This window comes from Miscanthus floridulus, chromosome 3, assembly GCF_019320115.1.
Source record: "Miscanthus floridulus cultivar M001 chromosome 3, ASM1932011v1, whole genome shotgun sequence".
NCBI lineage: Eukaryota > Viridiplantae > Streptophyta > Magnoliopsida > Poales > Poaceae > Miscanthus > Miscanthus floridulus.
Genome location: NC_089582.1, coordinates 145,382,772 through 145,397,484, shown reverse-complemented (window position 1 = coordinate 145,397,484; position 14,713 = coordinate 145,382,772). Strand labels below are relative to the sequence as shown.

Genomic DNA, 14,713 nt, shown 5'->3' with positions numbered 1-14,713 from the left:
TCGGCCGCGTCATTACGAGCGATCAAGGCCGTTGTTTACTCGAATGGATTACTCTGAACCGTTAGATTTGAACATCCATTAGCGGATGTATGTATATAACTTCCCAAAAAAGGCAGATTAATCCAGTTTCTAAGTGCTTATCTATAATCTAGATATAAATTGATATTCCAATTTACTACCTTCGTCCTAGAAAAAAATTATAAATTTGGTGAAAGTCAAACACTTTTAAGTTTAACTAAGTTTATGGAAAAAAAATATATCGCTTCAAATAAATATACTTGGAAATATATTTCACAACGAATTTACTGATACTTATCTAGTATGATGATTTTTTTGCGAATAAATAAACTTTATTAAAACTCAAATTGTATCATTACAGACCAAGGAAACTCAGGACAAAACCAAAAAAGACCTGACTACTACCTGACCTAAGAGCAAAATGGGCAAGTTCATGAGCTACATTATTTTGACTTCTACTAATCTTAACCACCTCTAAACTATGAAGATCCTCCATCGCATGCCGGGCTTCATGTACAATCGACCACGCCACCGACCGATCTTTCTCCTTGCTCTTCAGCTTCTCAGCAATAACCGCATATCCGTTTCAAGCACCATAGGAAGATCAGGCCAGCGAGCAGCCATAGCAATCCCTTCACGGCACGCCGCAGCCTCGGCTTCTTCTGGATCCCTGCAGTGAAGAAGAAGGAGCCAAGCTGTAAGTTTTACACGACCTCCATGTTCCCTGATAATCACTCCCACCGCAGCTTTGCCGGATTCATGAAGGAAAGCTCCATCTACATTAATCTTCAGAGCACCAAAGGACGGCGGTATCCATCTCTTGCGCACTCTCGGCACCGGCACAGTTCTTGGCCTTGCCCCACCATTCAGCATACATTGTTTCCCTTTACCGTCAGTTCGCATATTCTTATGACGGAGGAGCACAAGAGAATCCATATACCTTGTGAGAAAAGTAACGGATCCTTCGATGGAAAGCTTCTGACCAGCCCGCAATATACTATTCCTCACAGACCATACACGCCATAGAACCATCAGGAAGTTATCAATCGTCTCCGGGGAGTAATGATTCAGCAGAACCAGCAACCAATCCAGACCCGTCTGTATCAAATCCTCCTCAACCGGTAACACCCAGTGAGCCCGGCCTCATGGCATGTCGGAGGGCCGATGCATGGGGACACTGCGCGCAGGCATGAAAGCAATCCTCACTTCCAAATCCACATAACTCACACGATTCCAATGGAGAGAGATGACGGTAGCACTTGTTTGCTTGGATGGGGATGGCATTATTTGCCACCTTCCATGCAAAAACCTTCACTTTTTCCGGCACATGTGCAGACCACAAAGCCTTCCAAACCTTCCGATCATCAAAGGTAGTGGAGCTGCTTCCAATTTCCGCTTCACCGTGTGTTCGTCTCATGGCCAGCCGATAAGCACTTCTAACAGAGAAAATGCCATTCTTTTCATAGTGCCAAGCTACATAATCCACACCTCCTAAACGTGGGATTTTGATCTTCAGAATCTCCACAACATCACACGCATGGAAATACCTTCTGACAAGAGTTTCATCTCAGGAACCAGACCCAGTATCAATTAAATGAGAGACCCGTCTCAGTCTGCAAGGTCGACAGCTGCCAATAGGCTTCATACCGTGAGCCCTTGGGATCCAGTTATCACGCCAGATGCGGATGCTTGTACCATCCCCCACCCTATGTACCACGCCTTGCTTTAGAAGCTCAAGACCATGCTCAATACCACGCCAAGAAGGAGAGGTATCCCCAGCTATACAGTGTCTAACAAATTGCCTTGCGGGAAATACTTCGCCTTTAAAACTCTTGCGCAAAGGCTATCAGGGAAGTATATCAATCTCCAGGCTTGCTTAGCTAATAAAGCTTGGTTTACCAGCCTTAGATCTCTGAAGCCCATACTACCGAAGCCCAAGGCATGATCATTTTCTCCCATGGGATCCATTGCACTTTACGTCTTCCATTTTCTGACCCCCACCAGTAGCTTCTAATATGGCGCATTAAATCATCACAAAGAGTGACAGGCAGCTTGAAAACACTCATAACACAATTGGGCAAAGCTTGTGCAACCGATTTGATAAGAATTTCCTTACCGGCTGCTGACAGCTCTTGTTGATAAGAATTTCCTTACCGGCTGCTGACAGCTCTTGTTCCTTCCACGCCGACATCCGCTTCTGAAACCTTTCCTCTGGCGTTGGCAGCCCCAAATACTTAGCCTCAAAATCAACCCGCTGGACTCCCAGTAAGTCACGAACTTGATTACGAACTGCAGTATCTCTTGATTCATTCATTAGTATGGAGCACTTACTCGGGCTAAGCTGCTGTCCTGTGCATCTTTCAAAAACTGAAAGAAGCTTCACTGCCGTAGCTTGCTGCATATTCGCACGGAAGAACAAGAGGCTATCATCAGCGAACAACAGGTGAGTAATGCTTGGAGCGCGCCTGCAAACCTTGAGTCCTTCAATCTGACCCACGCCTTCATAGTGCCTTAGCAACGAGGAGAGACCGTCAGCAACTAGGAGGAAAAGGTACGAAGACAGTGGATCACCTTGCCGCAAACCGCGAGTCAGAGAAAAGGAGTGCGTGGACACCCCCATTGTAGCGAACAGTGGAGACAGTGGCGGAGCTATGGGCCCCGCGAGTAAGAACGTATATATACATATTTATATATAAAAAAAAGAAAAAACACTCGTCTGCTGCGTACTGCGTGTCTGAGAGCTGAGGCCGAGCGTGCCAGCGTTGAGCACGAGCGAGAGGCAGGCCGCGAGCGAGCATCAGGGCCACGCTGGCATGCGGCCCATGCGGCCAGCGACGGAGACGCAAATAGCCCAATACAGATCGAGCAGCGCCGCCGTAGTTCAAGTCTTGGACGCTAGACGGTTCATCTAGGGCGCGTTTGCGACCCTGGCCCGGAGGCCCGGCTGCGCCCGTGGGCTGCAAGTTGCCATGTTTGTGGTCGATGGCCCGCAAGCGAGCCTGGCTTCGCAGAGCAACACTCGACCTCTCCGCCTGGCTCTCTGGAAACGACCGAAACCCTCGTTTCTTCGGAGCCGAGCTCGTCTGCGACGCACGCGGGCGATTTTGGGCGGCGGCGGGGTGGCTCGCGCGGGCTCTGGCGGGAAGGGGAAACGTCTTCGCGCGCGTCCCCGCTCTCCGCTCCCGCTCTGGCCGCCGCGCGCGAAGCGAAATGGCGGCGATTTCGCCGGCCTTTATATACGGGTTCCCACTCTCCACTCTCTCCTTCTTCCACTCGGTGCTTGCTCTTCCACCTCCCTCGTGAGAGACCGGCGGTGAGTTGTGGTGCGTGGCGGCGGCGGCGACGACCTCCGGCTGGTTGTGGGTTAGGTCACCGGCGCCGAGTTTCTTCGCCGCTTCCCCGCTCCGGCTGCTGCTGGGACTCCGTGGCAGCGGTGTTCCTCTTCTTCTCCGTCCGCATCTGCTTCGTCTTTTTCCCGATCTGCATCCTCTACTTCCAGATCTGCCTCCTCTCCGTTGTTTGGACCCCGAGCCAAGGTGAAATCGACCCCTAATCTTCTTTTTTGTGGTGCTTCTCGAACCTATTAGGGTTTCTTGTTCGTTGCTGTTCATGATCTGTTAGGGTTTCATACTTGTTATAACTGCTTCATGCTCCTATTAGGGTTACTTGTACCTTGCTGTTCTTGATCTGTTGGGCTCGTGATCTGTTAGGGTTGTTGATCTGTTTCAGATTTGTATTGTACCTTGCTGTTCATAACTGTTTGATGCAGTTGTTAGTGTTACTTGTACCTTGCTGTTCTTGATCTGTTAGGGATGTTGATCTGTTTCTGATTACTATTGCTCTGAGTTTTTTGTTCCATCATTGGTCGATGATGTTGTCCACATAGTACTGGGAGGCATCACATAAAGATGCAGCCGTGCTTTTGTTGGCATGCATTCATTTCACAGTCATGTTGATGCCTAGCAGGGCTCATTAACTGAAATCATGTTACATTTTTACATGCTTGTAGATGGATCTGTCTTTGAGCCGTGACATGCTGTGTAGGAAGGCAGCTGCCTTGACTGTTGTTATGGTTACCTTTGTATCCACTAGGCTGAAAAGGAAAACCCCTGAACCTGAAACCCCACTGCCTGATCCTATAGCACTGGCCCTGATTAGGGATGAAAATGAACAGCATAGACAGAGAACACTGAGAATGATATACAATTCCACTGATTCAGAGTGTATTTCTATGATTAGGATGAAGAGAGTTGCTTTTTTTAAGTTAGTGAGAACTTTTAGAGAGAGGAGTCTTGTCACTGATAGGGAGGGGGTGTCAGTAGAAGAGCAGGTTGCCATGTTTTTACATGTTGTAGGGCACAACCAAAGATTTAGGGTTGTCCACCAGTCCTTTAGGAGGTCCATCCAAACTGTCCACAAGCACTTCCATCAGGTGTTGTATGCTGTGGGTGAGCTTAGGAATGAAATGATAAAGCCAGCTAGCACTACCACTCACCCAAAGATTCTTGGAAGCCATACATGGAATCCATATTTTAAGGTAATTGTATACCCTGGGTTCATTAGTTACATTAGACCTATTGCAATGACTGACCCATGCTTTTTAGGATGTCATTGGCTTTATAGATGGCACTCATTTCCTAGCAAGGGTTCCTAGGCGCATGCAACAAGCTTTTAGGGGTAGGAAAAAGGATCCCACCCAAAATGTGATGGTAGCTGTGAATTGTGATCTGAAATTCACTTATGTCCTGGCTGGCTGGGAGGGCTCTGCCCATGATGCAACTGTTTTGGCAGATGCTGTAGCCAGGGAAGATGGCTTGAGTTTGCCAGAAGGTAATTGCACACCAACACTAATTACATATTCCATGGCCTATTAACACACACTCTCACAGTAGATGTCTTGTGTAGGTAAAATGTTCTTGGTAGATGCTGGGTATGCATGCAAAAATGGTTTCCTACCTCCCTACAGGGGGGTTAGGTACCATTTGTCTGAGTATGGCCCAAGGAACAGGCCCACCAATGCAAGGGAGCTCTACAACCTTAGGCACTCATCACTTAGAGTGACTGTGGAGAGGGCTATAGGTGCACTGAAGGGCAGGTTTAGGATCTTGGACAACAAACCCTTCCACAAGTATAGGACACAAGTGAAGCTTGTAGTTGCCTGTGCCATTTTGCATAACTGGATCCTAGGTTTTGGCATTGATGAAGTAGTTCCTGATGAGGAAGGTTTCACTACTTCTGCTGATCCAACCAACCTGCCCCCAGCCCATCTGGACCAAGACTCTGTTGACATGGCTGAAATAAGGGATGCCATTTGCAATGCTATGTGGGAAGGGAGGGGAACAAACACTAGTTGATGTAATATGTTCTTGAATTTAGTTTCTGTACCCTGCTATGGAACTCATGTGTGTCATGGTGATGTAATAATTTGGTGGACAAAGCTGAGACCAATTTTATGCTTCATTCATTCTGTTCTTGAAACATTCTGTTCTTCATGATCTGTTAGTCTGTGGTTAGTTCATACAACTGTTAATATTGTTGTCAGTCTGTTCTTGACTAATTCTGTTGTTGATTTCATTACATGCCAGTCCTAGGATGGATTCAGGTGCATTTGAGGGTGGGTTTGTTGCTGGTACTTCAGTGATGGAGCAGCTCATCAATGGTGGTTCTGCCCCTGTTGTAGCTGGTGCTGGTGCTAGTGCTGCTGCCCCTGTTGCAGCTGGTGCTGGTGCTGGTGCTGCTCCAGGTGCAGCAAACCCTGTTGATGTTGCTGTTCCTGTAGCTGGGAATGGGGCTGTGAGGGCAATGAGGTGGACCAACACCACCTCTGGCTTTGTGCTAAGGAGGATGGCTGCCCTTGTTAGTGATGGTAGCAGGCCTGAGAAGGTTTTCAAGGACAAAGATGTGAATTCTGTGGCCAAAGCCCTCAAGCAGTTCTGTGGGGAGGTTGTTAGCCCAACTCAAGTGTACAACCACTTGAGGAAGTGGAGGCAGAAATGGGCTAGGGTGAGCAAGTTGAAGGACCTTAGTGCTGCTCTTTGGGATGACCAGGCTCATGCTATCATGCTTGAGCAAGAGCACTACCTTGGCCACTGCAAGGTAGCAGTTTGATCTCGTCTTTGCCTTGACTACCTACATTTGCCTTTCTTAAACTACATTTGCCCAACTCTGCAGGACCATCCTAAAGATGCAGAGTTTCTTAACTGCCCTATTAGGTTCTACACTGAGATGGAGGCTATCTTTGCTAATGCCATGGCCACAGGCAAGTTTGCACTTGGGTCTGGTGAAGCCTTAGGGCAGAACCAGGCTGACAGTGTTGGTGCCAAGGCTGATGGTCCTCCTTTGACCCACACCACAGTTCCCAGTGAACAGGGAGGGGATAGCAAGGCCACTGAACTGCTTCCTACCTCCTCAGCTGCTGGCCCAAAGAGGAAGAGAGGGAACTTCTCTGAGGAGGAGATGCTCATGTTGACTAACATGTCAGATGCTGTGAACAATGTGGCCAATGCTCTTAGGGAGACTGGACCTGCCCATGTTGATGCCAATCTGTACCTTGCTGTGATGGAGATGCCTGGCTTCAGTGAGGAGGCACTTATTGTTGCCTACACCTTCCTCCTGGACAACAAGGCCCAAGGCAGGGGCTTTGTGAACATGAGTGATGCCCACAGGGCCCTTTGGCTTAGGACCTTCCTGGCCAAAAACTACTATGTGTAGTTCCACTACACATGAAGGGCTAGAAGGCCAGGAGGGGGTTGACTGTAGAGATGTATAGTTCCTCCACCCCCCTCACCCACTCTCTCTTCTTTTGACAACAGGACCTTTTGTGCAGTCTGCTTGTTCTTTTGACACTTGACCTTGATGGTGTAGTTTGCCTAGGAGGGTGGCTAACAATAGGCAAGGATTTGGGAACATTTGAGCCCTTGGCTGTTGGGCTGAACTTGGTATTGTAAGAAACTTATTTGTAGCCTCTGTTGGCTACTTTTTATTTGATAACTAGTTGCCTATTTTTGTTGTTTATGCCTCTGGTGGTAACTATGGGATTTAAAGGCCTATGATGCATAAAACAAACTTGAGGTGGCTACCTTATTCTTGTTTTGATGGTTTACAGTGTTGTGCTTTCTTCTTTATTTGCCTATCCTTCCATTCTACACTTATGCTCAGTTGTACTCCACAGCAACAACATCCTCTTGTGATGGCTGATGGCAGTGAGTGCAACTGTTGTTTATTTGCCTCTTTATTTGGTTCTTACAATTCTTGGTAGCCACCAATGACTAAACAAGGAAAATAACAGCTGAGGCTAATTTTTTTATCAAGTTGCGATGATGTTCACCATCATTCAAACTGAATGGTCGACTGAGGCATGTCATTCAGACCACTTACATGTTCTACATTTGGTTGGTTTCAGAGAATGCCTCCCTGCTATGTGGTCTTTGAAGGGAAGAAACCTGGGATTTATTTTACATGGTATGAGTGTGCTAAGCAAGTGCTTAGGGAAGAAGGGGCTATCTATCAGAAGTACAACAACTATGATGATGCTCTTAGAGATTTTAATGCAAGGGTACCTCAAGAACCCTTGCTGTTACCAATTCATGCCCCTCATGGGGATGCATCAGCATCCCATGAACTGGTGACAGGTCAAGGTTCTGAAATCTATCCTCATTCACCTGGGCTGCAAGGCTGTTGCAAAAATGCTGTCATCTTGATCTTGTTTATGGTTGTAGTTGGTCTGTCACTCAAGCTGTTCATGTGCCACAGCTGTTGTTTTAATTAGGCCGATGATGACACAATAGGATGACTGCATTAGCTGGCTACATGCTTTCTGTTAACTTGTTGCCCTTCTCGGCTTGCCAAGGCTGATGGTTGTTGTATTTTGGCCAATGATGACACAATGGATCGATGCATTAGTTGGCTACATATCATTTTGCTGTCTCTTATCTGTTTCTGTGAACTTTTTCAGTTTGTTGGCTTCCAAACTTGACTGACCCATGCTTCTGTTCTTCTTTACTGACTTTGATTATCCCATGTAGCCAGTAATGCCATGAATTGTTAAATTAGCATGTCTGAGGCCAACTATTTCATGCTGAAACTTTGATTTGTTGTTGTAACGGTTATGGAAGAGCAACCTCATTCTCCTTTCATTCATGTCCATTTCTGTTTGTTGTTATGGGCCTGGCCGACCACAGCCAAATGACAAACACTATCTCGGTGTGGTAGTTGGTGGCGGTTAGCCTCTCAGCCCGGCTGCCTCTTCGATGACAAACACAGCCTCACCTGAGCCGGGCTCACTGGGTACATAGGCGCAAACAAGAGCTGTTGTACCACTTGGGGCAGGCCTGCCCAGGCCTGGGCCAGTTGGGCTGGCCAGGCCGGCCAGGTACAGGGTCGCAAACACGCCCCTAATCATCTTGATCATGATTCACATGTCCTGCGTGGCTGCGCGCCTGAATCACCCACGTCGTCCGCCGCCGTCGGCTATTGTCCACGGCCCATCATTGTCCAGTCGTCCTCGTGACCTTGTCCCGTTCGCCGTTCAGCACTTTGGCCTTCGGCCTTCGCCCTGCCCTACGACCGCACCAGCATTTGTGATCAGAATTGTTCAGCCCTTCAGGTGAGATTCAATCCTTGTTTTTGGCTTTTTGCAAAAAATTCATATGTACTTTAATTGCTAATTGCTTAGCGCTAAAATCATAAAATCATCCATCATGCAGCAAGGTCGAGGATTTGTCCCAACATTAGAGTCGATAAAGATTAATCTTTTGTTCAGTACTCGTATCATGTGAGTGATCCATAATTGCATGTGAGTGTTCAATCATGCAAGCGTAATTTATTTAATTATTTGGCACTGCGTTCTTTGTAATATTTATGCAGTTATGGAGAGAAACGGGGACATTGCATCTCTTTTTCATAAGCATGAAGCAAAGAAGAAGGCAGCGACAGCTGCTGTTATTTCTAATCGCTCAAACTTGAATTGCAATTACATAATTATATTGATGACATGAGACAGGATGATAGCTTCAAAGGTCTAGACAATATTGTTGATCTCTCGGTTAAACTTATTGAAACAAAGAGGCACAAAGTGTATAATATGGTTTATGAGCTCCTCAAATTGGTATTGCCTCTACCTGTGGCAACGGTAAGTGTTGAAAGGGTATTTTTTGTAATGGTTATTGTGAAAACAAAGTTAAGAAATAAGATGGGAGATGGTCTTTTTTATGATTGTTGTCTAGTCATCTTGATTGAGCGCAGTGGCGGATCCAGAAAAAATATATAAGGGGGCTGGACTGAAGAGAGCAAGACCAACTTATAACTCAATTATGTCCCATACATAACTAACATATAGCAGTTTTAAGCATTTTATAACACGATAACTTTGATAAACAATTGAAAGTGCATCATATTTCATAAGAAGTAAAAAAATACAATTGAAAACGGCAAACGGGGAAAGGAGAAAGGCCCACGGCCCACTTGGCCTATTGACGTTATTGCCTTACTGGGGCTATTTGGGTGGGGGGAAACAAAGAGATGGAGAAACACCCGATGCGCCGTCTTCAACCTCCGTCGACCTCTCGGGTGTTTTAGGTCTCCAGCCCTTCCTTTCCTTCCTCCATTGCCAGTCCACTGTCCAAAACTTTCTCTATTGCCAGCCCACTGTCCAAAAATTCTTTGGGGGGCTGAGGGGGGCTCCATAGGCGCGGCCACGGTAGGGGGGGCTTGAGCCCCCAGCCCCGGTGGCAGATCCGACACTAATTGAGCGGGGTATTTTATTTGAAGTTGATGAAGATGATATAATCAAGATATTTATGTCCCTTTGAAAGCGTCGAATAAAATAGTCACAAGAATAGCATCGTAAGTCTTCGGTTCTCTTTTATGGCTTTTGAACTATTTATACTATACTTAGGGGATGGTTTGAACTTAATCCATGAATTGAAGCCTTATTATGTTATTTAGTCCATATATACCTAATCATGTTGTCAATTTTATAATTATTACCGAATTGCTGAAATGGATTTACCGAATTGTATATGAAAAATTTTGGGCGGCATCCCTTAGACAAAATCCTAGATTCACCACTGAGTGGAGACACAAGTCATGACCCACTGAACCCACTTACGCTGAAAGCTTAGCTTCTCCATCAACATTTTAAAAATCCCCAATCAACACGGTTATACGCCTTGGATAAATCCAACTTATAAGCACAAAACTCCTCCCCAACATTTCTCTGAATAGCATGAACACATTCAAAGGCAATTAAGGCATTATCCGTAATCAACCTGCGCGGAACAAAAGCACTTTGCACTTTGGATATAATTTGGTCAAGAAACGGCCGGAGATGATTCACCAAACACTTGGAAATAATCTTGTATATAACGTTGCATAAGCTTATAGGGTGAAAATCTTTGAGTTCCTCTGGATTAGCACCCTTAGGGATGAGAACTATAGCTGTATCATTGATCCCCTCAGGAAGGCAACAATCCACAAAGAACTGTTGTAGTGCAGCAACCACGTCATCCCGCAGCACATCCCAGTGACGCTGATAGAAACGTGCAGGGAAACCATCCGGACCTGGCGCTTTAAAAGGCCCCATCTGGAAAAGAGCGTCTGAGATCTCCTTAGTCATGAATTGCTTGCATAAGGCTTCACTCATGTCATCGGAGATTTTACTTTCCACCCGTCGACACAGAATTTTGTCCCGTGCCGAGGACACACACAGCAAGCCGGAAGGGTCCGCTCGATGGAGCAGATCCGCCTAGCTTCAGCGCAGGGGTGGTCGATCCTACACAATCCTCCCGAGGCATGTCAGTCAATTTGACCCTGTAATTGACAAGGATAGAAAGTTCATCAGTAATTAAGAGCGGAACTTGCCGGTGTTGCCAGACAGTTTCAAAAGTACGGCTATGAGAGCCGATATGGAAGAAAATCGGCTAAATAGCCGATCCCAGTATATTCATGAGAATAAGTCAGTTAGAGTTCATGGGGTCGTGTGAAGAAGAATTGGTTATCATTCAGAATAAATATCATTTAAGCAAACATTAATCAATGGCAATAAGATATCGATGATGATTGGTTTATACTGAGCCAATGACTACAAGTAACCAAACTCCTATTTATGTAAAGAAATAATTCAACACCGCTCAACCATCTAATAAAGATAAATCTAATAAACATGTTAGATCTCATCTATCGCCATAACTAGTGGGGCATGATGCAGAATCATGCAGGCCGTAGAAACAACAATAGACTTGACGACCCTAACTCATTACTAATATTAGTGGGGTATGAGGCAGAATCACGCAGGCCGTAATACAATAACAAGATCATGGGGCTAACACATCTTTCAACTTATCTCTACTTCAACGATCTCGTGATGTGAACTGTTCGTGAAAGCATTCGATATCGGCTAAACAGCCGATTCAGCCATAGCGCACAGTTAAGGTCATGCCTTCTCAGGAACGGATATACCAACTAACGATCCTCACTCCATGGTGCCAACAGTGGGGTGAGAGGCAGAATCCTACAGGCCGTGATTACGGGCCATGGAACGGTTCTCGCTAACCAATAGATCTACTCAAGATCGAACATGCCTTAACTGTACGCTATGCACGATTAAGATTGATATAAAACAGCCAATAAAACATAACTCATTGTTTAAGATATAGATTAGATTAGTTTAAGATTAGCAAATGATGGGTTAAATAAGATATAAGGCCGATCTGGATCAATCTCAATCAGGCAGAGTGATATTGCTGTAATTAGATAAACAATGAAAGCAATAAGCAATATCGGTAACTTATTGAATCTACCAAAGACTATCATTCAAAGGTAGAGCCGATAACTTGACCTCAATCTAATTCAAGCAGTGGGGTGTGAGGCAGAATCACACAGGCCATACTTGAATTAGGTAAGAGTCGATAACTAGCTTATACCAGAGCCGCAGTGGGGGTCGACCGGATCGATGCAGCCATATAAACAGAGGTATAAACCATGACGGTACTTACAACAAGCAGTGGTGGTCAACCGAATCGATGCAGTCGTACTCGCTGAAGAACTCATCGAGATCTACTCTACTCCTACTTCTAAGGGGTGGCCGGAGCCAAAAAAAGTAATTGACTTGTATTTGATTGATTGGTTCCCCTCTACAATAGCCGGAGTTTGGTATTTATACCCAGAGCCTAAAATGAACCCTACTCGAGTACGATTTAATACAATCTTTGGCATAATGAAAACATTCCTAATTTAAGATAACTTGGACTCTAATCTTTCCCTTTTTGTAGAGTCCAACATGTTTTCATCCCGGCGTCGAGCGTAGCCTCCGTCGTTATCTGCTGGTGCTGTCCGAAGAAAGCCGATTCCTAGATTTTTGCATCTGAATCAACTGTTTTTGATCCGCCTGATCCCTTGATGATACGATCCTGGGAGCTTCTGGGTCCCTGTGACTCTCCTTCCAAATTTTGGTGTAAACACATGCCCCTAAATTTTGGGACAAAAGAAATTTTGTTCCAAAATCATCATGTCCGTGCTCCCAATAGGCTCGTAGTCATGGGTAAATTATCTTGATCTGGGGTCTACTATTTGTCATCGTCCATATCAACTCATGAGCCCATGCTTCAAAACTTTTTTAGAGCATTATTGCTTCACGAGCGTTTTGGATTCATCCTTCCAAGCCGGCTATAAAAATGGCTATCCGACCATGGTGAAAGCAAACTCAACGATTCAGCCATGTTCTACTTCTATCTGCCTCCTCGGGTGTTTTCGATCCCGCTGGATCCTTTGTGGTTTATCCTTCTGTATGTAGATCTTGAGCGGTTAGGAGAATTCTTGTGCATAGGGTGATTGTGTCGCTCATTCTAGTGTCCTATTGAGCAAGAGGATCAGCTATTGCAGTTAGGAGAATTCTTGTGATATCACCTGAGTCTTCTCTCTATGCTCGCAAAGCTATCCTAGTGTTTGCAGGGGCTAAAATGTGTGGACACCTTCCCCTTGTTTACTCCACTGAATGCCCACTAGGAAAGCCACAGGCATCTTCCCCACAATTTTCTGATTTATCGAAAAATCGGTTGAATTTATGTTTAGGCGGGCGATTTCCTTTCTCCTTGGGCATAATGTTAGCAATGGGCCAACGTCAACTTGCCTTGCGATGGACTTTAGCCTTGTTGGGGCCCAGACTCCCTTCAATCCAAAATAAACTAGATAGGCTGATCTCTGGTAAAATCTCCAAATCTTTTTCAGATCTTTTGTAATTTGAGGAAGCAATAAGTCCGAATCTGTTATTTCTTTATTATTCGTCTCCTGAACTTCCGCTGTGCCGTTCCGCTTCCATTTCTGATTCCAACCTCACACCCCTGGCAAAATCTATCTCCTCGCCTTCCTGGGCTATATAAATGGGCCTCGGCAGTTGATCTAAGGATAACTCACTTTTCATCAAACCTTCTGCATCCTTAGCATAGTTCCTGATTTTCTGTAGGTCAGAGATCATGGAGAACAGCAAGAGGTTTCCTAAGGTCTTCATCGGGTCTGCATCATCGCGTCAGCGCCTTCATCGTCAGGAGGGTATATCCTGTGATGCCTCCACTGCCTCGGGGAACAGGGCCGACTTTGTTCGGTCTTTAGGGCCTTCTTCGTCGACGGCTTGTCGCCAGCCCCCTTGCCATTAGATGAGGCAGATTGATAATGACGATATGCTTGCCTCCATTGATCGACATGGCTAGAGTCTCGCTGAGTGTTTATCCCTCGTAGAATTGGCCCTGGCCATGGTTCGATGCCGATCACCTCCTATGGTCGATTTGGTGGAGGATAGGTTGGCCAAGGCCGAGGCCAGAATTGCGGGTGAGATACTTGTCATAACCTCTGCTTTCTTTTCAATTTTGTCTCCGAGACTCTGATTAGCTCCCCTTTTGAATCTTTTAGATTTATCTGCCCAACTAGAGAGCCTTCGATCAGCTGCGGATCATGCAGCGGGATTTGTCAATGCCAGGGGCGCCGTTCCGGTGGTTCGTTTGCATGACATCCCGAATCATGTTAGGGAGGTTGCTCTCCATGGCGTTCATCATGGCGCTGCCATGGCGTTGGTTGCCGCCCAAGCCCATTCGGACCAAAATCTTCAGCTTCTTCCCCATGGTTTTCTAGACGCAGCATACCTTAGGGAGCAGGAGCGCTTGGTTGAGGATTTCATGAGTGCCACCAATTCTGTAGCTTTTAATACCTTGGCCGATGACATAGTAGGCAATGTTTTCCTCGGCCCATAGTTTGTAATAGGCGATATTTAGCAGATAATTTTCCTGTCTTGGCACCATGCGCATTACTTTTGTTTATGCTTGCTTTTCCCCCACGGATGATACGCATTGTACTGGCTTTTACTCTTCTGGATCTATTTTCGCACCAGCAGCGATACCTTTCTGGTATCGGCCATTAGAGTTGTCAGTCAAGCGAATTGGTCATTGAGTATTAATCCAAACGTTAGGGTAATATTCCTTCAAATATTCCCTATTGATCTGCTGAATCCTTCTCCTCCTCCTAGCATCTCCAAAATGTACTAGGCGTGCAAATGCCTAAGCCGATAAGGTTTCCCCTGATCAGGCAACCATACCGGCTTTCTCGCTTTTCGATCATCATAAGTGTGTCTTTGAGAGCATTTCTAGATCAGCTGGAGAAGTCAATAGCCTGTGGGAGCTGATGTCATTTGACTAGAAATACCGAGAGC

General features: G+C 45.8%; 2 protein-coding genes across 2 annotated transcripts; both read left to right on the top strand.

Annotated features, from left to right (window-relative positions):
- The first annotated feature begins 2,935 nt into the window (after positions 1-2,935).
- LOC136547398 (uncharacterized) lies at positions 2,936-6,960 on the top strand. Its single transcript, XM_066539348.1, has 3 exons — positions 2,936-3,554; positions 5,604-6,114; positions 6,190-6,960. The coding sequence occupies exons 2-3, from the start codon at positions 5,611-5,613 to the stop codon at positions 6,727-6,729; spliced, it is 1,044 nt and encodes a 347-aa protein (XP_066395445.1). The 5' UTR covers positions 2,936-3,554; positions 5,604-5,610; the 3' UTR covers positions 6,730-6,960.
- LOC136547397 (protein ALP1-like) lies at positions 3,909-5,519 on the top strand. The gene is made up of 3 exons (XM_066539347.1): positions 3,909-4,555; positions 4,623-4,848; positions 4,924-5,519. The coding sequence occupies exons 1-3, from the start codon at positions 4,028-4,030 to the stop codon at positions 5,370-5,372; spliced, it is 1,203 nt and encodes a 400-aa protein (XP_066395444.1). The 5' UTR covers positions 3,909-4,027; the 3' UTR covers positions 5,373-5,519.
- Positions 6,961-14,713: the final 7,753 nt, after the last annotated feature.

Excerpts from the sequence above, each read along its gene's own strand:
- LOC136547397 (XM_066539347.1), top strand. The coding sequence starts at position 4,028 with ATGGATCTGTCTTTGAGCCGTGACATGCTGTGTAGGAAGGCAGCTGCC. Across the intron at positions 4,556-4,622 it reads CATGGAATCCATATTTTAAG|GATGTCATTGGCTTTATAGA; the intron begins GTAATTGTATAC and ends CATGCTTTTTAG. Across the intron at positions 4,849-4,923 it reads TGGCTTGAGTTTGCCAGAAG|GTAAAATGTTCTTGGTAGAT; the intron begins GTAATTGCACAC and ends TGTCTTGTGTAG.
- LOC136547398 (XM_066539348.1), top strand. The coding sequence starts at position 5,611 with ATGGATTCAGGTGCATTTGAGGGTGGGTTTGTTGCTGGTACTTCAGTG. Across the intron at positions 6,115-6,189 it reads ACTACCTTGGCCACTGCAAG|GACCATCCTAAAGATGCAGA; the intron begins GTAGCAGTTTGA and ends CCAACTCTGCAG.